Raw genomic sequence first — 26,965 nt, 5'->3', positions numbered from 1 at the left:
GTAGGGATGGGCTGTCTAGACCAGTAGGGATGGGCTGTCTAGACCAGTAGGGCTGGGCTGTCTAGACCAGTAGGGCTGGGCTGTCTAGACCAGTAGGGCTGGGCTGTCTAGACCAGTAGGGATGGGCTGTCTAGACCAGTAGGGATGGGCTGTCTAGACCAGTAGGGATGGGCTGTCTAGACCAGTAGGGCTGGACTGTCTAGACCAGTAGGGTTGGGCTGGGCTGTCTAGAGCAGTAGGTCTGGGTTGAGCTGGGCTGTCTAGACCAGTAGGGCTGAGTTGGGCTGGGCTGTCTAGACCAGTAGGGCTGGGTTGGGCTGGGCTGTCTAGACCAGTAGGGCTGGGTTGGGCTGGGCTGTCTAGACCAGTAGGGCTGGGTTGGGCTGGGCTGTCTAGACCAGTAGGGTTGGGCTGGGCTGTCTAGACCAGTAGGACTGGGCTGGGCTGTCTAGACCAGTAGGGATGGGCTGGGCTGTCTAGACCAGTAGGACTGGGCTGGGCTGTCTAGACCAGTAGGACTGGGCTGGGCTGTCTAGACCAGTAGGACTGGGCTGGGCTGTCTAGACCAGTAGGACTGGGCTGGGCTGTCTAGACCAGTAGGGCTGGGCTGTCTAGACCAGTAGGGATGGGCTGTCTAGACCAGTAGGGATGGGCTGTCTAGACCAGTAGGACTGGGCTGTCTAGACCAATAGGGCTGGGTTGGGCTGGGCTGTCTAGACCAATAGGGCTGGGCTGGGCTGGACTGTCTAGACCAGTAGGGCTGGTCCATGGATGGAATGGAGCGAGGCCTAGCTGTGGACAGAAGAGGATGAGTGATGAGTGAGAGGGAAAGCCGAGGCCAAAACCAAGGGACTGGGAGAGTGAGAGGCCAAAACCAAGGGACTGGGAGAATGAGAGGCCAAAACCAAGGGACTGGGAGAGTGAGAGGCCAAAACCACAGGACTGAGCGAGTGAGAGGCCAAAACCAAGGGACTGGGAGAGTGAGAGGCCAAAACCACAGGACTGAGCGAGTGAGAGGCCAAAACCACAGGACTGAGAGAGAGAGACAAAAGAGTGGTGTAGTGAGGAGTGAGAGCATGCTCCGAGCGAGCTTTACCTACACCACAGTGAATATCTCTGCCAGGGAAACTGCAGAGCCCCCCAGGGGCTCCTCGCAGTGTGTGTGTGTGTGTGTGTTCAGATCAGCTCCCCTACGTAGACAAACTCGACATCCACATCTGTGTCATCATTTTATTCTTGTTGGACGGGGACAAAAACAAGCCTGGGTACAAGCAACGGGCTTTTCTGACAACCTGGACCGAGATCTGAGCTAGAAGGGCTTTCTCAGTTGTGAACCCCAGAGCCTCCTCTCAGTTGGCTTAGCAACCAATTGTTTCAAACAGCACGGCAGAGCTATATTGTTTCAAACAGCACGACAGAGCTATATTGTTTCAAACAGCACGACAGAGCTATATTGTTTCAAACAGCACGACAGAGCTATATTGTTTCAAACAGCACGACAGAGCTATATTGTTTCAAACAGCACGACAGAGCTATATTGTTTCAAACAGCACGGCAGAGCTATATTGTTTCAAACAGCACGACAGAGCTATATTGTTTCAAACAGCACGGCAGAGCTATATTGTTTCAAACAGCACGGCAGAGCTATATTGTTTCAAACAGCACGACATAGCTATATTGTTTCAAACAGCACGGCAGAGCTATATTGTTTCAAACAGCACGACAGAGCTATATTGTTTCAAACAGCACGACAGAGCTATATTGTTTCAAACAGCACGACAGAGCTATATTGTTTCAAACAGCACGACAGAGCTATATTGTTTCAAACAGCACGACAGAGCTATATTGTTTCAAACAGCACGACAGAGCTATATTGTTTCAAACAGCACGACAGAGCTATATTGTTTCAAACAGCACGGCAGAGCTATATTGTTTCAAACAGCACGACAGAGCTATATTGTTTCAAACAGCACGGCAGAGCTATATTGTTTCAAACAGCACGACAGAGCTCCAACAATAGATATTTCACTCCTCACAGCTTCCTCCATTGCTCAATTCTCCACTCACACACGTCTCCATTGTTCTTTGTCCAAACACCACAAAAATACAATTCTACAGCCCCCCAAAACAAACTGGCTTGTGTTCAAAGTTAATTGAATCCCCAAATCATGACACATTAAATCAAAAAATGCCCGGGCGTAGACGCCTGTAACTGTGGCAACCCCACAGTGGGGGAGCGAGCGTGGGTCTTGGCCCGTGTGTGTGTGTGTCAGGGGAGTCTCCTCCCCTGCCAACACTTCTCCCTGTCAGGCCCAGCATGGGGTTGCTCATTGATCTACACAGCACTCGATACATACCGCACGGCAAGAAAGGTCAGCATTTGGTAGTGAAATATCACAAACCAACTTAACGTGACCCACTTTAATGAAGGAAGCTGTGGATATGCAGCTGACGTGTTGAGTGATGTGTAATTGCACCACTGGGGGGGAAAACATGTAGAATATATTGACTATTATAAACTGGTGGTTCGAGCCCTGAATGTTGATTGGCTGACAGCCGTGGTATACCACAGGTATGACAAAACGTATTTTTACTGCAGTAATTACGTTGGTTACCAGTTTATAAAAGCAATAAGGCACCTCAGGGGTTTGTGATATATGGCCAGTATACCACGGCTAAGGGATGTTCTTAAAGCACGACACAACGCAGAGTGCCCGGACCCAGCCCTTAGCCGTGATATACCCCCTCGTACCTCATTAAATAATCTCTCTCTCTGACACTACACATTGTCTTGATTTGCATACGAGTACGTCGGAAGACACGGGTGGGGGGGGGGGGGGATAAATCCTAAGACGTTTTAATCATGCAGCGAAAAACAGTCACACCGATAACACACGCGCTTCTGAATGTTCAGCTTCTAACAACAGGTATTAAATAGTCCCCCTCCTTAAACATAGCCAGATGAAGTGGTCGAGGCTCTCCTTCCATACACACTGCATCTCTCTCTGTCCTGCACTGAAGTGGATACTGTTGAGCCTTGATGTCTACAGTCTATTGCTCCCAGTGCTTAATCTCTTTGTCAAGTGAGGAGGGGGCTGCTGCTGAGGTAGGGTGAGACCTGGGGGGGCGGGGGCAGCTAGTCACCATCTCTCAGCTTCCCCAGTCACATCTCCTGCTCAGCAGCAGCCATAGGGTGAACTGGGAGTTAGTGTGTGTGTGTTCGTTCATCTAACCACATCGTGGCGGCGGGGGTCATGGAATGCGGGGGGCACGTGGGCACGCCTGCAGCCAGACGCCTCCTGACCCCGGCTGCTGCTGTTAAATCATGGTCATTTGAAAGCGATTTATTCATGGCTGTTAATGGACCAGGAGACAGTCAGCACCGCCGCACAGAGGACCAGGAGATAGACAGCACCGCCTCACAGAGGACCAGGAGACAGTCAGCACCGCCTCACAGAGGACCAGGAGACAGACAGCACCGCCTCACAGAGGACCAGGAGACAGACAGCACCGCCTCACAGAGGACCAGGAGACAGTCAGCACCGCCTCACAGAGGACCAGGAGACAGACAGCACCGCCTCACAGAGGACCAGGAGACAGACAGCACCGCCTCACAGAGGACCAGGAGACAGACAGCACCGCCTCACAGAGGACCAGGAGGCAGACAGCACCGCCTCACAGAGGACCAGGAGACAGACAGCACCGCCTCACAGAGGACCAGGAGACAGACAGCACCGCCTCACAGAGGACCAGGAGGCAGACAGCACCGCCTCACAGAGGACCAGGAGGCAGACAGCGCCGCCTCACAGAGGACCAGGAGGCAGACAGCGCCTCCTCACAGAGGACCAGGAGACAGACAGCACCGCCTCACAGAGGACCAGGAGGCAGACAGCACCGCCTCACAGAGGACCAGGAGACAGACAGCACCGCCTCACAGAGGACCAGGAGGCAGACAGCACCGCCTCACAGAGTACCAGGAGACAGTCAGCACCGCCTCACAGAGGACCAGGAGACAGACAGCACCGCCTCACAGAGTACCAGGAGACAGACAGCACCGCCTCACAGAGGACCAGGAGACAGACAGCACCGCCTCACAGAGGACCAGGAGACAGACAGCACCGCCTCACAGAGGACCAGGAGACAGACAGCACCGCCTCACAGAGGACCAGGAGACAGACAGTCAGCACCGCCTCACAGAGGACCAGGAGACAGTCAGCACCGCCTCACAGAGTACCAGGAGACAGACTACACCGCCTCACAGAGGACCAGGAGACAGACAGTCAGCACCGCCTCACAGAGGACCAGGAGACAGACAGCACCGCCTCACAGAGTACCAGGAGACAGACAGCACCGCCTCACAGAGTACCAGGAGACAGACAGCACCGCCTCACAGAGGACCAGGAGACAGACAGTCAGCACCGCCTCACAGAGGACCAGGAGGCAGACACAGACAGACACACCGCCTCACAGAGGACCAGGAGACAGACAGTCAGCACCGCCTCACAGAGGACCAGGAGACAGACAGCACCGCCTCACAGAGACCAGGAGACAGACAGCACCGCCTCACAGAGGACCAGGAGACAGACAGCACCGCCTCACAGAGGACCAGGAGACAGACAGTCAGCACCGCCTCACAGAGGACCAGGAGACAGACAGCACCGCCTCACAGAGGACCAGGAGACACAGTCAGCACCGCCTCACAGAGTACCAGGAGACAGACAGCACCGCCTCAGTCAGCACCGCCTCACAGAGGACCAGGAGACAGACAGCACCGCCTCACAGAGGACCAGGAGACAGACAGTCAGCACCGCCTCACAGAGGACCAGGAGACAGACAGTCAGCACCGCCTCAGCACCGCCTCACAGAGGACCAGGAGACAGACAGTCAGCACCGCCTCACAGAGGACCAGAGACAGACAGACAGCACCGCCTCACAGAGGACCAGAGGAGACAGTCAGCACCGCCTCACAGAGGACCAGGAGACAGTCAGCACCGCCTCACAGAGGACCAGGAGACAGACAGCACCGCCTCACAGAGGACCAGGAGACAGTCAGCACCGCCTCACAGAGGGATCTTTCCCGCCCACTCGAAACACTAAGGGTTGTAAGTGACTAAACTACTATGTGGATACGCTGTGTTCCAACCCCAGCGCTGAATCATTAAAGGCAATCTGGTGCTGCACAGTCCTTCAGTTTAAACACATTAGCATCCCCGCGGGGGAAAAGCATGTCCGAGCAGGCGGGCTAGCTGTGCCTGCGCCGAGGACGACAGATCTGAAGGATTTTGTGAAATGAGATGCTTTTAAATCTGTAATGGCTAACTGCTGAAAATGAGGAGGCGGTGGCTATTTCCTTTCTCCATTACTCAGCGAGGGAGAAGGACAGACGAGCAGGCTATAGATGGTAGACCGACTCACCGTGAGAACACACAAAGCAGACAAGACCCTCGGCCCCTGGACCGCTGCTGAGCCATCTCCCATTGTAGGCGGTGGTTAAAACTCACAGAATAACTGCCAAATGCACCTCTTTGAAGAATGTCTCTTCTGCATTAATGAATGAATTATTTATCCAAAGAGAGGCTTACAATTCATACCAGTTGTACTTTTGGCAGCGGATAAAAGAAAACTAAAACATCTTGCTTTTCCTCCTCATGACATTTTATCGTGAGGCCCTACATAAAATAATAGGCCCCACACAACAACAAAAAATTGAAGAAATCCCAGGCAACACATTTCCCTTTTCCACAAAAAAGAGAAAATATATAGGTTTTTGTAGCACAAAAAATTGCTCTGGTCCCTTCTCATAATAATAAATAACCTAGTACTTTCACAGTGTTTTTACCCAAAGATACTTTACAATAGGAAACCATAAGGAAACCAAAAACAACAAAGAAATGACTGAGTAGGAGAGCCCCCCCTCAAACAGAGACTATACCAACATGATATCCCCGTATCCCTCAGCCCATAGAACAATCCTTACCGTCCTCGGTCTCCTGCCAGACGATGCCCTCCAGGTTGACGCTGGTCCCGGGTTCGCAGGGCCCCAGGCACTCGGGCTCCGTGGCCAAGGCCATGTCCGTCGTGTTGGACGCCACTGAGCGCGTGCGCACCATGATCTGCTCACAGGGTGAGGCGATGCTGTCATTGCTGTTGCCCACCGGCGCCATGAGATGGAGTGGTGGAGTGGCGGGCACGGACACCGGAGACTCCATCTGGGAGAAAGAAGATAACATGATAAACTAAATCTGACATAGAGCACACCAAAGGAGTTCCTACGTTACGATAGGCACAGCAAAATGTGAAGGGTGGCAAGAATTGATAAGAGTAGAGTACTGATACAGTGATAGTCAAAGCATTCTTTGGTTGTTGTTGGCAGCAGTGACAGGGCATTTCCCCTGCTCTGTGAATGTTGAACATTACTTGTTGTTGGCAGCAGTGACAGGCCATTTCCCCTGCTCTGTGAATGTTTGAACTTGTTGTTGAACATTTCCCTGATCTGTGACTGTTGAACATTACTTGTTGTTGGCAGCAGTGACAGGCCATTTCCCCCTGCTCTGTGAATGTGAATGAACATTACTTGTTGTTGGCAGCAGTGACAGGCCATTTCCCCTGCTCTGTGAATGTTGAACATTACCAGTGACAGGCCATTTCCCCTGCTCTGTGACTGTTGAACATTCTGTGACAGGCCATTTCCCCTGCTCTGTGAATGTTGAACATTACTTGTTGTTGGCAGCAGTGACAGGCCATTTCCCCTGCTCTGTGAATGTTTCTACATTACTTGTTGTTGGCAGCAGTGACAGGCCATTTCCCCTGATCTGTGACTGTTGAACATTACTTGTTGTTGGCAGCAGTGACAGGCCATTTCCCCTGCTCTGTGAATGTTGAACATTACTGCAGTGGTCATTTCCCTGATCTGTGAATGTTGAACATTACTTGTTGTTGGCAGCAGTGACAGGCCATTTCCCCTGCTCTGTGAATGTTGAACATTACTTGTTGTTGGCAGCAGTGGTCGGCCATTTCCCCTGATCTGTGAATGTTGAACATTACTTGTTGTTGGCAGCAGTGACAGGCCATTTCCCCTGCTCTGTGAATGTTGAACATTAGTGTCCTAGAGAGTGAAGCCCCTCTCTTCGGTCTACTGGTTTAACTACATCATACTGTTCTGGCCTGAGCTCTCAGCCTCTCACAAACCCACTGAACCCCCCCTGGGAGGCCCAGGATTTGATTTGATAAATGTACCCCACTATTTGAGCAAGCCGAATCAGCTACAGGGCAACCTCATGTAAACGGCTGGCTTTAAGGGAGGTCTGACTAGCTCTCCTACCGTGTGAGCTAGTCAGCCATATTCCCGAAAGCTGTAGTGGTTAGCACTTATTTAACCTGATGGTGGAGATCATTAATGTCCTCCATGATTATGACTCATGGCTGAGAACTCTTAAGTGCACCAAATCATTCAAACATAAGCTATGGCTGAAATAAGGCACCTTGTGTGTAGCCATTATTGCAGGTTCTTGCTCAGGGAGCCAATTGGACAATCTAATTAGTGGTGTTTATTGACTCAACACACAGGAAAGTACAGCGTTTAAAAAGATATCGATTTTTACCGCAAAATATAACCAAAAGCATAGCCAGGAGAACAGCAGAAGGAGAGCAGTTCTAGGCCTATGTTCCAAACAGAACCATTTCCAAACCAAACTTCAAAAGAAAACACAGAAAACAGTGCAGTAGATCAATCCACACATTGTGAGAAAAAGCAACAATGGAAATAGTTTGTATAAATATACTTGAGGTCTTGCTATTTATTTAGCAGTAGCTGTCATTCCGTGAGGTAAGGGGAAATATGTACATGCTATTGGGTTCAGGATTATGGCAACATCTAGCCTACAACTACACTCAACATAAACTTGCTATTTCGACAACAGTGTGGATGGAACTTTAGGGAGAATTGTTAATGATTTTACAATTACATTTTAATTTTATTTAGCTAAGCAAGTCAGTTAAGAACACATTCTTATTCACAATGACTGCCTACCGGGGAACAGTGGGTTTAACTGCCTTGTTCAGGGGCAGAACGACAGATTTTTTTTTACCTTGTCAGCTCTGGGTTTTGATCTAACCACTAGGCAACCTGCCACCCCAATTGCTTGGTGTTAGCTTACAATACACAGGGGGAGTTGCATGAGTGGAAGAGACTCACCAATCCACTTCCGTCAACCTGGGTTAAAATGTACCGCCTTTGGGAAAAGCCTGTGTGTGTTAGGGAGGGAAAAAAGGCGAATATATGATTGTATTGTGTGGAGAAATCAGGGTTACGCTGTGAGGGATTCCACAGGCACTTAAAGCTGGCTAGCCGAAGAGAAGCTGATGGGGCCGCTGAAACACAGGGCTAATCAACGAGGAAGTGCCAAGTCCAGACCACATCAGCAGATGGCCTCACTCACCTCTGCAGAGAGGGGACTGGCCTTTAGTTCCTACCACTTTCCCATGGGGCAACAACCCCTGAGCAAACACATCATCTACCTTGGAGCTGGTAGAACACGATGCTGAAAACTAGCAACCGACCGGGGCTGTCAGTCAACCGACCGGGGCTGTCAGTCAACCAGACCCCTAGTAAACACAAATCACATTTTAAATTGTCACAAACACATGGTTAGCAGACGTTACTGTGAGTGTAGCGAAATGCTTGTGCTTCTAGTTCTGACAGTGCAGTAATATCTAACAAGTAATCTAACAATTCCCCAACAACTACCTAACACACAAACATCTAAAGGGGGAATGAGAATATGTACATAAGTATATGGATGAGCGAATGCCAAGCGACATAGGCAAGGTGCAATAGACGGTGTAAAATACAGTATATACCTGTGATATGAGTAATGTAAAAGTTTGTCAGGGTTTTGGGTCACAGGCCAAATTTTTTTAGCCTCCTGAGGTTGAAGAGGCGCTGTTGCGCCTTCTTCACCACGCTGTCTGTGTGGGTGGACCATTTCAGTTTGTCCGTGATGTGTACGCTGAGGGACTTAAAACATTCCACCTTCTCCACTACTGCCCCGTTGATGTGGATAGGGGGGGGCTCCCTCTGCTATTTCCCAAAGTCCACAATCATCTTCTTTGTTTTGTTGACATTGAGTGAGAGGTTATTTTCCTGACACCACACTCCCAGAGCCCTCACCTCCTCCCTGTAGGCCATCTCGTCGTTGTTGGTAATCAAGCCTACCACTGAAGTGTCGTCTGTAAACTTGATGATTGAGTTGGAGGTGTGCATGGACACGCAGTCGTGGGTGAACAGGGAGGACAGGAGAGGGCTGAGCACGCACCCTTGTGGGGCCCCAGTGTTGAGGGTCAGCAAAGTGGAGATTTTGTTTCCTACCTTCACCACCTGGGGGCGGCCTATCAGAAAGTCCTGGACAACAGTTGCACAGGGCGGGGTTGAGACCCAGGGCCTCCAGCTTGATGATGAGCTTGGAGGGTACTTTGGTGTTGAATGCTGAGCTGTAGTCAATGAACAGCATTCTTACATAGGTATTCCTTTTGTCTACACACAGCTGTATGTATGAATGGAAACAGAGACACTGCTCCACAGCCAGCGGCTGCAACACTCCTTTCTCAAGAATGTACGCCCTTATCGTAGACAAACCCTTGTGACGACATTGCTTCCGTTGTCAACATTTCATAGCACACCTGTTATTTAGCTGTTGTTTAGTGCTGTTGGTACCCAAGAGGCTAAAACGACTAAGTGGAGGTTGACTTGTATGTTCGGATTGTGGTGTGTAGGGTAAAGTGTGTTGTCGTGACGTCAGGCCTTGTTTACATTTACATTTAAGTCATTTAGCAGACGCTCTTATCCAGAACGACTTACAAATTGGTGCGTTCACCTTAAGACATCCAGTGGAACAGCCACTTTACAATAGTGCATCTAAATCTTTTAAGGGGGTGAGAAGGATTACTTTATCCTATCCTAGGTATTCCTGAAAGAGGTGGGGTTTCAGGTGTCTCCGGAAGGTGGTGATTGACTCCGCTGTCCTGGCGTCGTGAGGGAGTTTGTTCCACCATTGGGGGGCCAGAGCAGCGAACAGTTTTGACTGGGCTGAGCGGGAACTGTACTTCCTCAGTGGTAGGGAGGCGAGCAGGCCAGAGGTGGATGAACGCAGTGCCCTTGTTTGGGTGTAGGGCCTGATCAGAGCCTGGAGGTACTGAGGTGCCGTTCCCCTCACAGCTCCGTAGGCAAGCACCATGGTCTTGTAGCGGATGCGAGCTTCAACTGGAAGCCAGTGGAGAGAGCGGATTACAGAACAACAGACGTGCTTTAAGTATTAAAGTACTGAAAAGCTCGACCCTACATCATACCCACATTAGGGGTCTCCCGAGTGGCGCAGTGGTATCACAACCGGCAGTGATTGGGAGTCCAATAGGGTGGCGCACAATTTGTCCAGCGCCGTCTGGGTTTGGCCGGTGTAGGCCGTCATTGTAAATAAGATTTTGTTCTTAATTAACCGACGTGCCTAGTTAAATAAAGGTGGGAAAATTAGAATTGGATAAACGAACCCCCATGATGTCATTGCTTACTGACTGGCTAGCTGAACTCATTTTAGTAAAAACCTACCCGTCTTGCTGCACAAAAACAAACAACAATTTAGAAGGGAAACACTGCACAAAACAAACAACAATTTAGAAGGGAAACACTAAACTCCAACACAATTTAAAAGGGAAACACTAAACTCCAACACAATTTAAAAGGGAAACACTAAACTCCAACACAATTTGAAGAGTCTTAAAACATTGAAGTGAAAAGGAGCTTTGTAAATACAATCCATTATCTGAATGACAGAAAAGGAGCTTTGTAAATACAATCCATTATCTGAATGACAGAAAAGGAGCTTTGTAAATACAATCCATTATCTGAATGACAGAAAAGGAGCTTTGTAAATACAATCCATTATCTGAATGACAGAAAAGGATCTTTGTAAATACAATCCATTATCTGAATGACAGAAAAGGCGTATGGTGTAAAGAGCGCTTCACACTAAAGTGCGAATGACGCTGTCACTGCAGAGGTGGTGACGATACTGTTAATGACTTCCACACACAGGTGGTGGGGATAAGGAGGGATTTACACAACCACTTCTCCGGTTTCTTTGACTCTCACAGGCAGCACAGTAAGCAAAGAGGCTCCGCCGTGAGAAAGGGGAGTTGGAGGAACTAGGAAGAGGGGTGTCGACGAGGACGGCAACAAAATTACTTTATATATATATATGTTTTTTTCCATTTAGCATACACTCTTATCCAGAGCGACTTACAGTAGTGAGTGCAGACATTTTCCTACTGGTCCCCTGTGGGAATCGAACCCACAACCCTGGTGTTGCAAGCACCATGCTCTACCAACTGAGGCACACGGGAACATTTGTTATTATTGAGACTCTCGCTGTGTGTTTTGGCAGTTAAGCAACAAGCTCCCCGATGAATTGAGCTCAGAGAAGTGGGGCCTTTAATCGGAGCGGCAACCAGCGCCAGCAGCATGGACCGGCGGGCCCCCCCAGGGAGCACTGGTACCGCCTCTTTAAGAGGCCCTTATCGTCAGGGATATCACTGAGCCCTCGGAGAATATCAGAGATGGCGCTGGAGATGAATGAGGAAAGCATCTTATAGCCAATGATCATGCATTGATGAGCACCCCAAAACAACCACTTTATCAGGGAACTTAGATTGAGATAGTCTTCTCTTTCCAGAATTGAGATAGTGATTGTTGCTATGCCGCTGGTTTTAATCGTGCCAGTTGTGAATGTTGTCGCAGCAAGGCTGGCAGGCAGACGCACATGAAGGACTCGTCTATGATTAGCATCCCAGAGAGAGCAGCTCTGTCAGGCAAAGCCAAACGCTCCGGTCTGAGGAAAAACTCCTGTGGTTGTGTGAACACTCACTCGGTGGTTGTCCTCTGATGCTAAATTCAACATCTCTCTCTCTCTCTCTCTCACTGGCTCCATCTCCATGCAGGGTGACTCTGCAGCTCCCTGGATTTACAGGCTGGCAACTAAACATTCTACAGCCACACTGTTAGCAAAGTCATTCCAGGGCCTGACGAGGTGACTCATTACCCACACCCCGTAGGGCCATGGGGAACAGTTCATTACCCTCACCCTGTAGGGAACAGTTCATTACCCACACCCTGTAGGGAACAGTTCATTACCCACACCTTGTAGGGAACAGTTCATTACCCACACCTTGTAGGGAACAGTTCATTACCCACACCTTGTAGTGAACAGTTCATTACCCACACCCCATAGGGCCATGGAGAACAGTTCATTACCCACACCTTCTAGGGAACAGTTCATTACCCACACCTTCTAGGGAACAGTTCAATACCCTCACCTTGTAGGGAACAGTTCATTACCCACACCTTGTAGGGAACAGTTCATTACCCACACCCTGTAGGGAACAGTTCATTACCTACACCTTGTAGGGAACAGTTCATTACCCACACCTTTTCGGGAACAGTTCATTACCCACACCTTTTCGGGAACAGTTCATTACCCACACCTTGTAGGGGAACAGTTCATTACCCACACCTTGTAGGGGAACAGTTCATTACCCACACCTTGTAGGGGAACGGTTCATTACCCACACGTCCTCCTGGATTACAGTCAGGGTGTCGCGCTCAGCCACCCGTCCTCCTGGAGTACAGTCAGGGTGTCGCGCTCAGCCACCCTGCCTCCTGGAGTACAGTCAGGGTGTCGCGCTCAGCCACCCGGCCTCCTGGAGTACAGTCAGGGTGTCGCGCTCAGCCACCCGGCCTCCTGGAGTACAGTCAGGGTGTCGCGCTCAGCCACCCGTCCTCCTGGAGTACAGTCAGGGTGTCGCGCTCAGCCACCCGGCCTCCTGGAGTACAGTCAGGGTGTCGCGCTTGTCAGCTAGTAAGGCAATGTACAAAAACCCAAGCGAAACGTTATCATAAACTAATTGCTTATTGGTAAGTGTAGGCTCCAGAGAGGAGGACGCGGACCAGAAAACGGCATCGGTCTGAGGAATTCTTCTAACCGTCGACTAAAAGCATGCTTACATGCCCAAACTTCAGATCGCTCCAAACCAAAGATGCTTACGACTGAAGGGAGAGACCACCAAACACAAACCCACACTAAGGGAGAGACCACAAAATAAACCCACACTAAGGGAGAGACCACCAAACAAACCCACACTAAGGGAGAGACCACCAAACAAACCCACACTAAGGGAGAGACCACAAAATAAACCCACACTAAGGGAGAGACCCCCAAACAAACCCACACTAAGAGAGAGACCACCAAACACAAACCCACACTAAGGGAGAGACCACCAAACACAAACCCACACTAAGGGAGAGACCACCAAACAAACCCACACTAAGGGAGAGACCACCAAACAAACCCACACTAAGGGAGAGACCACCAAACACAAACCCACACTAAGGGAGAGACCACCAAACACAAACCCACACTAAGGGAGAGACCACCAAACACAAACCCACACTAAGGGAGAGACGACCAAACAAACCCACACTAAGGGAGAGACGACCAAACATATATCCACCATCTAGACTACAGACTTTAGCCTTGCAAAAGAGCAGGGAGGAGGACCATGCTTCTACACCTGCATTACTTGCTGTTTGGGGTTTTAGGCTGTACAGCACTGTGAGATATCAGCTGATGTACGAAGGGCTATATAAATACATTTGATTTGATTTGGATTTGACCAGTATCTAGCCGGGGGGAATGGAAGCAGGAATCTAAATGGAAGCATAACCTCAGTGGAAGCTCCAGCTGAAACCCAGAACAAAAACATCCATTATTCCTGGCAGTGTTTCTCCTTTTTGTGGGCTCAAGTGCACTATTAGTGGTTCAGCGGTCATTTTTCTCAGAAAAGTTTCCACTTCGCCAGGCCTGCACACACACACACACACACACACACACACACACACACACACACACCATGTGCTTTGTCCACACCCTGCAAACTGGGACTCTGAGGTTGTAAAAGGATTGGGTCTGTCCAAAGACAGACCGTTTCATCCCAAATATAAACTATTTAAAAGGCTTTTCTTTACTGTTCAACATATGATTTAAGTATTGCAAATCAAAATTGTGGCAATGTGCCGTGTTACGAAAGACTGCTGTGGGAATGCTGTCCTATTAGGTAAAAAGCATCAATGAAAACCTTGGCTGTTAATAGACCTAAGGTTGAAATACAGCCACATCACTATTCAGGTAGTAAATGATTGGGGATTGTCTTTAAATCAACATGAATCTTCACTAAGCTAAATAAGCCCTAGCAAAACGGAAAAGACTGAACAGCCCTTTACTTTCTAAGTCCTTTCAGTGGTAATACTACCTGCTCATGACGGTTTAAAAGACTAGGCCCTCGGTCTGCTGAGCCAATGGGCATTATCTCAGGTGCCCCCCTCCCAAACCCCCCCCAAACCCATCATCAAACAACCATATCCACTTTCACGCTGCCACAGAGGAGAATCAATGCTCCCCTAGGAAAACAAATGGCAAAAAAACAAAACAAGGGGAAGCGAGGAAAAGAGGTCTGGAAAAAAGTTAAGCGCAGAGTTATACAACTGGTATAGTAGGAATGGAATCTCACAGAAACACAACATTTGGTTTTGGCAGGCGAGTGCGTTACAGCTTAAATTCCATTTGAGTTCACAGAACATTCCTGCGTAACCCCCCACACCCTCCTTTCCGCAGCAGAGTAAGTGTTTCAGATTCAGGACCAGATCCCTGCGGCCCCCGGATGTGTAGTCCCTGCGGGGGAGGTTGTACTCAGGTAGGGGTTAGGGAGCAGAGTTCAGGCCGTGTCAAGAGTCTCCGGTAACCACAGGAGATGGTCCCACCACTGTTGAAAATACATCTGCCATACAAGTCCCCCCAACCCACACATCATAATGACAGAGGAGAAAAGCAAAAAAATGTAAAGAGTGACAGAGGAAAACGACGCAGAATCATTTAGAATCTGAGTAGTAAAACAGACTTGAGGGTCTGTAAACTACACCACTACACCACAGATGAACGTAACCAATTGAGACATTACAATAGAGCCTGCTTCAACGTTTAGCCTAAGCATTAGAAACTTAATAAGGCATAAAAATGATTTGACACAAATTAGAATTTAACAAGAATGGGGAATTAAGCGACAATCCTCAATCATTTCTTTGAGGGCACATTTGTATTAGTCCACTTGGCTCTCGGCTAATTTGAACTGATTGGGGGCCTTCTCCATGTCTTCACAGGCTTAAATGAATCATCTACCCAAGTCGACACATCCTGTTTTCACTGAAAAACAAGCCCAGCAGGAGAGACTTTAACAGAGCCACATGCTCACCTTTAACCTTACAGTGACCTCCCCCCATCTCTGACCCTGCCACTAACTGACCCAGGTAGTAAAACACCTGTTATTGTTATTTATTGTGTCACAATAAAAAAATAAAAAAAAATTTAAATGACCTCCCCATCTCTGACCCTGCCACTAACTGACCCAGGTAGTAAAACACCATGCTAACACAATGACTAAGCCATTCACTTTACTACCTGAACGCTAACACAATGACTAAGCCATTCACTTTACTACCTGAACACTAACACAATGACTAAGCCATTCACTTTACTACCTGAATGCTAACACAATGACTAAGCCATTCACTTTACTACCTGAATGCTAACACAATGACTAAGCCATTTACTTTACTACCTGAATGCTAACACAATGACTAAGCCATTCACTTTACTACCTGAATGCTAACACAATGACTGTAATCTATTCATTTACTACCTGAATGCTAACACAATGACTGTAATCTATTCATTTACTACCTGAATGCTAACACAATGACTGTAATCTATTAATTTACTACCTGAATGCTAACACAATGACTGTAATCTAGAATGCTAACACAATGACTGTAATCTATTCACTTTACTACCTGAACGCTAACACAATGACTATAATCTATTCACTTTACTACCTGAACGCTAACACAATGACTATAATCTATTCACTTACTACCTGAATGCTAACACAACGACTATAATCTATTCACTTTACTACCTGAATGCTAACACAATGACTATAATCTATTCACTTTACTACCTGAATGCTAACACAATGACTGTAATCTATTCACTTACTACCTGAATGCTAACACAACGACTATAATCTATTCACTTTACTACCTGAATGCTAACACAATGACTGTAATCTATTCACTTACTACCTGAATGCTAACACAATGACTGTAATCTAGAATGCTAACACAATGACTGTAATCTATTCACTTTACTACCTGAACGCTAACACAATGACTATAATCTATTCACTTTACTACCTGAACGCTAACACAATGACTATAATCTATTCACTTACTACCTGAACGCTAACACAATGACTATAATCTAGTCACTTACTACCTGAACGCTAACACAATGACTATAATCTATTCACTTTACTACCTGAACGCTAACACAATGACTATAATCTATTCACTTACTACCTGAATGCTAACACAACGACTATAATCTATTCACTTTACTACCTGAATGCTAACACAATGACTGTAACTTACTACCTGAATGCTAACACAATGACTGTAATCTATTCACTTTACTACCTGAATGCTAACTACAATGACTGTAATCTTTCTACTTACTACCTGAATGCTAACACAATGACTGTAACCTAGAATGCTAACACAATGACTGTAATCTATTCACTTTACTACCCGAACGCTAACACAATGACTATAATCTATTCACTTTACTACCTGAACGCTAACACAATGACTGTAATCTATTCACTTTACTACCTGAATGCTAACACAATGACTGTAATCTATTCACATGATTACCTGAACGCTAACACAATGACTGTAATCTATTCACATGATTACCTGAACGCTAACACAATGACTGTAATCTATTCACATGATTACCTGAACGCTAACACAATGACTGTAATCTATTCACATGATTACCTGAACGCTAACACAATGACTGTAATCTATTCACTTTACTACCTGAACGCTAACACAATGACTATAATCTATTCACTTTACTACCTGAACGCTAACACAATGACTGTAATCTATTCACTTTACTACCTGAATGCTAACACAACGACTGTAATCTATTCACTTTACTACCTGAACGCTAACACAATGACTGTAATCTATTCACATGATTACCTGAACGCTAACACAATGACTGTAATCTATTCACATGATTACCTGAACGCTAACACAATGACTAATCTATTCACATGATTACCTGAACGCTAACACAATGACTGTAATCTATTCACATGATTACCTGAATGCTAACACAATGACTGTAATCTATTCACATGATTACCTGAATGCTAACACAATGACTGTAATCTATTCACTTTACTACCTGAACGCTAACAACGACGGTAATCTATTTAAGAATCTTCCCTTTTCTTCTTCTTGAGGAGAGTATTTGAAACGCCAACACTAATGACTGAAAAGAGACACCTTCCTCAATCTCTCCAATTGCACAGAAATAGCGTGGGGTTGAACTGAGTGGAGCAAAGTCCATCTTCCATCAATCACTCGTGACCTTTCAATTTAACCCAGTTGGTGTGGACACAGTTGAACTAATCTCACGCTATGTTTAGATGTACCTCTAAGCAGCCTTTCAGGTTAGGAGCTCTAATCCCAACTATGTCAACAAGCAGGAACTGAGGACTTAAAGTTGAGACAATTCAGAGAAGATTCCTTGTGATCTCAACATCCCCAAACGGCATTTGCCACTTTGATAGAGATCAAAGGCTTGATAATGTACCCTTTTATGAAACAAATGGCAGAAAAAGCCAGACTTCTCAACATGTTTAAGACTCAAATTAAATTAAAAAAGTTAAAAAATATATAAATATAATAAAAAGCAGGACATTGCCCTCTCGTCATAAAACCAGAACACTTTCACACTAGTCGCCATAAGTCGTTCCCCTAAATCGTTCACCTAGCCGTACTCTACACAGACTGGTGTGGCATAACCAATCAGAGCTGCGGTAGGAGTATATGCAAATAGACTACTGCCATATATGGATATGTGCCACTTACATTGAACTGGACCATGTTTACAGCATGAGCGGTCGTGAGTAGATGCACTTCTTTTTAGATTAAAGGGAGAGCTGCATGTAGCCACGTGTGCACATTTTGGTGTTACTGAGGGTGTGTATTGGTTTAGCAGATGTCCTGGGTAACACAGTGTATAACACAGGCTTTAGCTGTGTTGCCTAAAGTCCACTCCAGGGACCCAAGTCATAGACCGTTCTCTATGCTACCGCACGGCAAGCGGTACCGGAGCGCCAAGTCTAGGACCAAAAGGCTCCTTAACAGCTTCTACCCCCAAGCCATAAGACTGATGAACAATTAATAAAATGGCCACCTGGACTATTTACATTGACACCCCCCCCCCCCCCCCCATTTGTTTTGTACACTGCTGCTACTCAATGTTTATTATCTATGCACAGTCACTTCACCCCTACCTACATGTAGTAATTACCTCGACTAACCTGTACCTCCGCACACTGACTCTGTACCGGTACCCCATTATTGTTATGTATAGCCTTGCTAATATGTAATTTTGTGTTACTTTTTTATTCATTAATTAATTTGATTTTGTAATTATTTTCTTACCTCTATTTCTTGAACTGCATTGTTGGTTAAGGGCTTGTACAGAAGCATTTCACGGTAAGGTCTACACCTGTGTGTATTCGGCGCATGTGGCAAATAACACTTGATTTGAAATCTAGAATATGTTCGTGCTGTGCATGTCAAACATTATAAACCTACATAATTTTATCCACATCAAAAGGTAGACAATTTATTCACAGCAAATGTTTGCGCTAGCAGGTGTCATAGTACGAATCAGGGGGCTGCCATTTTACATAGACGCTCTACGTTGCAGGACACGGTGCAATTAATCACTGTGCTGTGGCGATACTGTATAAATCTGTGCCCATTACCCAACAGCAATGTTCCCCAGGGACTGTCACCCAGAGCGCAAAACAAATATCAGCCCAAGAAGAGAAGCATGAGATTGAAGTTCAACTTTCTAGAGTTTTCCCTGTTAGTTAACACTATAAACGTTTCCCTTTACTGTGGCGATTGTGATCGAATCAACACAATATTATCCACTTTCAATGCAACATAATGAAAGAAAACAAACTATGCAAGAGATGTTGTTGTAGGCAGAACGCATCAGAGTAGGATTCTATTGCGCAAGACTCAGCCGTACTCTACACAAACCGGTGTGGCATAACCAATCAGAGCTGCGGTAGGAGTATATGCAAATAGACTACTGCCATATATGGATCTGTGCCACTTACATTGAACTGGACCATGTTTACAGCATGAGCGATCGTGAGTAGATGCACTTGTTTTGAGATTAAAGGGAGAGCTGCATGTAGCCACGTGTGCACATTTTGTTCATATCCTTTGCCAGTAAGTGAGTTATTAGCCCAGTTATAGATAATTTGTAGTCCGCAATAGTGGAGTGATTGCTTCCTACAAGAGCACAAAACGTGTACATTTCTAGACATCTTTGAAAAGCGAGTCAGGTAAAAACCTTTTTTGTCTTAAAGGGGCAGTGTTGTATTTTGAGACGGGCTTGAGTAAGCTAAGTAGTGAATAGGCAGAGGGTAGCATAATTTATCTGATTCTCTGCAATAAACGGTATGGGAACAATTATGCATTTTATTTTGTAAAGTGGTTTCTGGCAGCAAACAACATTTTCAGTGGATAAACAGGTTAATGTCAAGACGAATGTTTTTTTCAAAAGTCTCAAGGAATGTAGACCGACATTGAACACCACACATTGGCTGCTACTGTAGGCTGAATGATAGAACATGTTAAAATGTTATGGGACGCATTTTCTACGTTGTTTTTGAAAGTAGACCACTCTGGTAGGCCTATATTATGATCAAATAGCTGCAGTAGCCTACTTGGCCACTGTTAAAACTGTAACCTAAAGCGGCTACAGCCTCAGTGTTCACAGTAAAACTGTAACCTAAAGCGGCTACAGCCTCAGTGTTCACAGTAAAACTGTAACCTAAAGCGGCTACAGCCTCAATGTTCACAGTAAAACTGTAACCTAAAGCGGCTACAGCCTCAGTGTTCACAGTAAAACTGTAACCTAAAGCGGCTACAGCCTCAATGTTCACAGTAAAACTGTAACCTAAAGCGGCTACAGCCTCAGTGTTCACAGTAAAACTGTAACCTAAAGCGGCTACAGCCTCAATGTTCACAGTAAAACTGTAACCTAAAGCGGCTACAGCCTCAATGTTCACAGTAACACTGTAACTTAAAGTGGCTACAGCCTCAGTGTTCACAGTAACACTGTAACCTAAAGCGGCTACAGCCTCAATGTTCACAGTAAAACTGTAACCTAAAGCGGCTACAGCCTCAATGTTCACAGTAAAACTGTAACCTAAAGCGGCTACAGCCTCAGTGTTCACAGTAAAACTGTAACCTAAAGCAGCTACAGCCTCAGTGTTCACAGTAACACTAACCTAAAGCAGCTACAGCCTCAGTGTTCACAGTAAAACTGTAACTTAAAGCAGGTACAGCCTCAGTGTTCAGAGTAAAACTGTAACTTAAAGCGGGTACAGCCTCAGTGTTCACAGTAAACGCACGCTGGAAGTTGCACAGAATTTTCACAACGTTCAAGTTTGCACTCAGAAGACCTGAAATTTGCTCAGTGCCGTAAACATTTAGAGGGAACATTGCTCCAATGGGGAAGAAGTAATGAGTCATGCACTCAGAGCGCAGATGAAAGGACTAGACCTGACACAGCTCCTATTGGACACCATTCACACGCAGCCAATCAACTGGACTCAAAAATAAAATTTGACAAACACACAATCCAGAGATGTGGACAGGACAGACCTGGACCACACTGTGATGTTAGTTTCGATGTTTAAAACAGACTTTGACCGTAGAACATTCCGAGAAGAAGTAGCCTTCAAAACAGTCAATACTGTGCACCGCCATTGATCCTCCGATAAGAAGAGTCAATAGAAGAATCAATATGGTCAATAGCCTAGACAATGATCTGTAAAAAACCTACTACTTTCCCAACCAGTCTGGGCACAAAAGGGGAATGAGCAGTCTGTTATGGCTGTGAGTGGTTACACGGTTTATGTTGAGCTCTAGCCGGCACCAGACCAGAACATTCTCAACAAGGCCATACCCACGGGGGTTGTAAAACAAATCGGGCACTTACTGCCTTTGCCTATAATTAGAGAAGGATTGAGAATCTGATTGATGGAAACCCAAAGCTGCCTGTAATTTGAGTTTTCCTGGGTCCTGGAAGACTGGTGACCACACTGGAGGCTTAACGCCAACTTCATAACATAGCTAGGTGGCTAGTAGTACTACAAAATATATATATATAATCATTCTGAAGGGGGCAGGACACCTCTGCTCTCCACTGAGGTTCCAAGGCTTCCCACCTCCCCAGGCTCACTTGGAACAAGCCTCAAAGCACTTTCAAAACCAAACGACACCAGGGGAATTAAAAAAAACTGCCAGTTTCCTGTGACCAAGTGTGGACTTTTAAATGACAAGCTGTGTTTTCTGGACTAAAAACCTCAGACAAAAGTGGAGAACTATTAAACGCTACCATGAGAAACCTGGGGGGCCTACACTGAGCCCCCCCGTAACCTAGATTCACAGAGAAGGCAGTTTATTCCAGAGGACAGAAAAAAAACATATTTAAAAGAAGACGATGCTTGCCAGCTAAAAGCCTCTTCAAACATGCATCCCACAATTATACACAGCAGGCCTTAGACCCCCTTTCTGTCCTTCCACTTGGAGATAACTGTAAACAAACCCACACGTTTTCAAAGGTACAGTGTTCTCAGGCACTCTAACGGATGATGGAAGTGACTTGTTTTTATTTAATCTTTATTTAACCAGGCAAGTCAGTTAAGAACAAATTCTTATTTACAATGACGGCCTAGGAACAGTGGGTTAACTGCCTTGTTCAGGGGGTAGAATGACAAGATTTTTACCTTGTCAGCTCAGGGGATACGATCTTGCAACCTTTCGGTTACTAGTCCAACGCTCTAACCACTAGGCTACCTGCCGCCCCACAGTGGGGGCTGCAGACAGAGCTCAGAGAGACTGTCACGTTTTTTAAAAACACGGTTTAACAGAAACCTAGTTAACATTATCCCACAAAAGACCTAGAGACCCATTTGTTTGACAACCACTTCTTTAAAATCCCATATAAGGTTTGTATTGACTAGGCCTTGTGTGAGGTAATGATCGGTTGGTGTTTAGTGTACGAGTGTGGGAAAAGCAGACCACAGAAAGTAACAGGTGAGAGTTGCGGGCGGAAATGGCTGACAGGTTTGTGCAGCCCAGGCCACCAAAGAAACCTTTGTTCTACAGTTCACACGCAGAGCATCCTGCTAGTCAACAGCATGAGCTACGCCCCCGGCTAATTCAAATCACACCGGCTCCTACAGAGTCAACCATAGAAATCCTATTCAATTACAAATCTATATTATAGTATTCTATGTCCTAATTCTATGGCACCTTCAACACCCCCCCCCCAATAAAAGTGTCAATCAGCACTTGAAAACAACAACAAACTATTCTCCCCACCAGTATAACAAGCTTATATTTTGGGTTCTGATGGGATACGACAGTTGAACTTAGCACAAGAGGGCATTTATAAGTTCTATTCTTCAACAATCAAAATGAATAGTCCATTTAAACCCCAGAAATACATGTAGCAACTGCTGATTGACCCTTTCACCATTATTGACTCAACTCAGAGAGCCCAGTCTGACAAGAGTTGGACATAAACAAATTACAATTTTATTTTAATGTAACCTTTATTTAACTAGGCAAGTCAGTTTAAGAACACATTCTTATTTATAATGAGGGCCTACCCCGGCCAAACCCTAACAACGCTGGGCCAATTGTACGCCGTCCTATGGGACTCCCAATCACGGCCGGTTGTGATACAGCCTGGAATCGAACCAGGGTCTGTAGTGACGCCTCTGTCACTGAGATCCAGTGCTTTAGACCGCTGCGCCACTCGGGAGTCCAAAATGGTAACGGTAACACAATAGAAGTCAGATTCTGAATACCTTGCTTTAAAGTTCAGCTTCTAACGTACAAAAAAAATAATTATACTATGCATATGTACAACTGGACCAAGTTGCATGTTCAATGACTAAGCCATAACCAGAAGGAAGTGGTATTCTTCAGTGACCCATTTTTTTGTATGTGAGGAGAGAGGGGTTTACAAAACAGCCCCCCCCTCCCTCCCTCCCTCAAGGGAGAGGCATATTGAGGCAGACAGCTCAGAGGACCACAGCCCTCATCTCCCGGCCCTTAGCAACAGCCCCAGACAGCTATTCACCTGTTGCTAAGAGAAAAGAGACTCTCCGCCAAGTTCTCTAACATCCTACCAACATCAATGAGGAAGTGAAACAAAAATAGAACTGCTAGGCTACTGTAGCCAACTCAATGAAAACTGCTAGGCTACTGTAGCCAACTCAATGAAAACTGCTAGGCTACTGTAGCCAACTCAATGAAAACTGCTAAGGTAGCCAACACAACGAAAACTGCTAAGCTACTGTAGCCAACTCAATGAAAACTGCTAGGCTACTGTAGCCAACTCAATGAAAACTGCTAGGCTACTGTAGCCAACTCAATGAAAACTGCTAGGCTACTGTAGCCAACTCAATGAAAACTGCTAGGCTACTGTAGCCAACTCAATGAAAACTGCTAAGGTAGCCAACTCAACGAAAACTGCTAGGCTACTGTAGCCAACTCAATGAAAACTGCTAAGGTAGCCAACTCAACGAAAACTGCTAGGCTACTGTAGCCAACTCAATGAAAACTGCTAAGGTAGCCAACACAACGAAAACTGCTAGGCTACTGTAGCCAACTCAATGAAAACTGCTAAGGTAGCCAACACAACGAAAACTGCTAGGCTACTGTAGCCAACTCAATGAAAACTGCTAAGGTAGCCAACTCAACGAAAACTGCTAGGCTACTGTAGCCAACACAACGAACACTGCTAGGCTATTGTAGCCAACTCAATGAAAACTGCTAAGGTAGCCAACTCAACGAAAACTGCTAGGCTACTGTAGCCAAATCAACAAAAACTGTTAGGCTACTTACTGTAGCCAACTCAATGAAAACTGCTAAGGTAGCCAACTCAACGAAAACTGCTAGGCTACTGTAGCCAACTCAACAAAAACTGCTAGGCTACTGTAGCCAACTCAATGAAACGCAATCAAAAGTCTCCAGCCTTTTCAATCAAGAAGCCCTTGTGAAAGGGAAACTAAGACGAAATGAAAATGTTTTCAATAAAGAGGCTAATTTGACATTGGCTATGATCCTATGATAAACGAAAATCAGATTTGAATTAAAAGACAATAGAAAACCTTTTCTGTAGCAAATCAACAAAAATTCACTAGGCCTTGAAAACCTAAGGTAGCCAACTCAACGAAAACTTCTATTCACTAGGCCTTCAACAAAAACTTAGGCTACTGTAGAGAAACAATCAAAAATCTCCAGCCTTTTCAATCAAGGCCTTGAAAGGGAAACTAAGACGAAATGAAAATGTTTTCAATAAAGAGGCTAATTTGACATTGGCTATGATCCTATGATAAACGAAAATCAGATTTGAATTAAAAGACAATAGCCTTTTCGCTATTCACTAGGCCTTACCTTACTAAGATTCTATTCACTAGGCCTTACCTTACTAAGAGACTATTCACTAGGCCTTACCTTACTAAGAGACTATTCACTAGGCCTTACCTTACTAAGAGACTATTCACTAGGCCTTACCTTACTAAGAGACTATTCACTAGGCCTTACCTTACTAAGAGACTATTCACTAGGCCTTACCTTACTAAGAGACTATTCACTAGGCCTTACCTTAAAAAGCCATTCACTGGGTCCTGCTGCCACAGAAGAAGCTTAACAAAAGAGATGCCTGTATCTACTGTCAGTGGCGATGACAATTCAATTGGTGTGTGAGTGAGTGTGACAGAGGAAGTGAAGAGTGGTGGTAACCCCAATGCCACCTGCATTTTGAAAGCAGCCAATAGCCTGGTATCAACAAATCAGCAGAGGCCTTGACTGAGTAGGAGGCACACGACAACACAGAGGTGAGAGAAAGAGAGAGCATTGTTAAAATGTTGAGCTATAGCCAGTGGCTGAAAAAGAAACTGCCAACTACTAGTTGAACAAAACAGTCTGAAGCTGCAGCTTGTTAGTGAGACAATGCTAGCCTGGATGAAATTATACCGTTCTTGTCACTGCGGCAAGGGAGTCATTACGACAGCTATCTTTTGTTCTATTACACTAAACCACATTAAGCTACCTGCATCTCTATGTCGTCGATTTCAGCGTCTCTAGCCTCGTCTCTGTGGGTTGAGGCATCATGAATGGCCACAGCCTACTGGTACACTCTGCTAACAGACGTCAGACAACAACGGGCTCTGTTCAGAGTTCAAAGGTCAGGCAGCGGAGCACGGCTCAGGTTGACCGATTATGAGTGTGCTTTTACGAATGTGTTTCCCGAGCAGTTGAGGTAGGCAGAAAAAAATAAACAATTAAATAAAAAACAGGAAATGGAAGCAAAGCCTCAATTCAACGCTCTCAGGCCTGGGTTAAACAGCTGTGTTGCAGGACCCTGTTTTCACGAGACATTGTAAACACCTACATTCTGCCCATTTAAAAACACAGTGGAAAAGACACTGTGTTGTGTGTGCAGCAGGGCAGTCACGAGCTAGTCCACCGAGACCACGACAGATAGTTATCCTCTACTCACTGGGAGGCTGTGCTCTTTGGTTCAGCATGGAGTTCAGGTTACATTTCCCTCTGCTTGCCCTAGTTTCAGCCTTGATGATCGCTGCCAGCTCCACCTCCAATGACTCTGTTTAGCCCATGCATGAAAAAGGACAATCAGAGAGCAAGAGAGAGAGTTAACCCACCAATAAGTATTTGTGTTCCCTGACAACACAGCTAGGACTGCTGGGTGTAACATGACCTTTACACCAGAGACAGCAGGGAGGAAAAGCTTTTCTACAGACGGCATAACAATCAAGATAGTGTTTCGCCGGAGAGCGAGAGAACGAGAGAGAGGGAGAGAAAAAAAAGCCTCCCGGCTAATCAGTATTCAGGGGCAGGAGCCTGCATGAAACCAGAAGGTAGCAGAGCAAGCTGAAAAAGACCTTAGATCGCCTGATAACTGCACAAGAGTTTGACGGATGGCTTAGCGTCTATTCTGTCCACACGGAAGTGTAATCATGGCTCTGTGTACACTGACTGACTACCTATTCTGAATAAAAAAAATAACAAAAATAACGTACACCCCTTCTTCCTCCCACTTGCCCGTCTCCTTCCTCTGAGGGACAGACGATTGAGATCGTGCTGCTATCTGAGAGAGTAAGTGGCAGCTCAGTGTATTGAAGGACAGGGACAGGGTTGACTGCAGCAGTAGCTTCCTGTGTGGACTGGCTGGCCAGCAGGTTTACACTGTATTCTCTGGTCTCAAGCCTAGCTGATACCCTTCTCCCCTCGCTTGGCTCATCTGCTCTGCCCCTCCCCCCGTCAACACTTCTGATGGGGGTTGGCTGGCTTGGGGACTCCGCCTACTATTGTGTTTCGGGAGGTAATGGGAGGAGACCAAAATACGAAGCCCCCCCCCCTCCTCCTCCCCCAGCAACCAACCAAAACTGGTCAAGTCTTCCACATAGGAAAGTCTGAGCTTATTTTCTACACACATACACCTCTGGGGGTGTACTTTCACTCGCCTGTAAATCCAACCTCAGTACTGTACAAAATCCCTTTTCCTAGAGTAGCAAAAACAACACAGCACTTACATTTTGAGAAGGCTTGAAGATTCTTGATATTAAAAAAAATAAAAAACCTAAGAAAAAGGGT

General features: G+C 46.1%; 1 protein-coding gene across 3 annotated transcripts in view; it reads right to left on the bottom strand.

Moving 5' to 3' along the window:
* LOC115144692 (zinc finger protein 609-like) overlaps positions 1–26,965 on the bottom strand; it is a 218,735-nt gene that overhangs the window by 49,642 nt on the left and 142,128 nt on the right. For 2 of the 3 annotated variants that reach the window (XM_065002963.1, XM_065002964.1), the window contains exon 3: positions 5,978–6,209. In XM_065002963.1, coding sequence (XP_064859035.1) covers positions 5,978–6,209 — 232 coding nt within the window. Of the gene's footprint in view, positions 1–5,977; positions 6,210–25,850; positions 26,293–26,965 lie in introns of those variants that run through there. The other variant, XM_065002965.1, reaches the window with a different exon arrangement.

The sequence above is a fragment of the Oncorhynchus nerka genome, linkage group LG17 (genome assembly GCF_034236695.1).
Source record: "Oncorhynchus nerka isolate Pitt River linkage group LG17, Oner_Uvic_2.0, whole genome shotgun sequence".
Taxonomy (NCBI): Eukaryota; Metazoa; Chordata; class Actinopteri; order Salmoniformes; family Salmonidae; genus Oncorhynchus; species Oncorhynchus nerka.
Note: the sequence above shows the minus strand (reverse complement) of the source record. Positions and strands in the feature narration are given on the sequence as shown.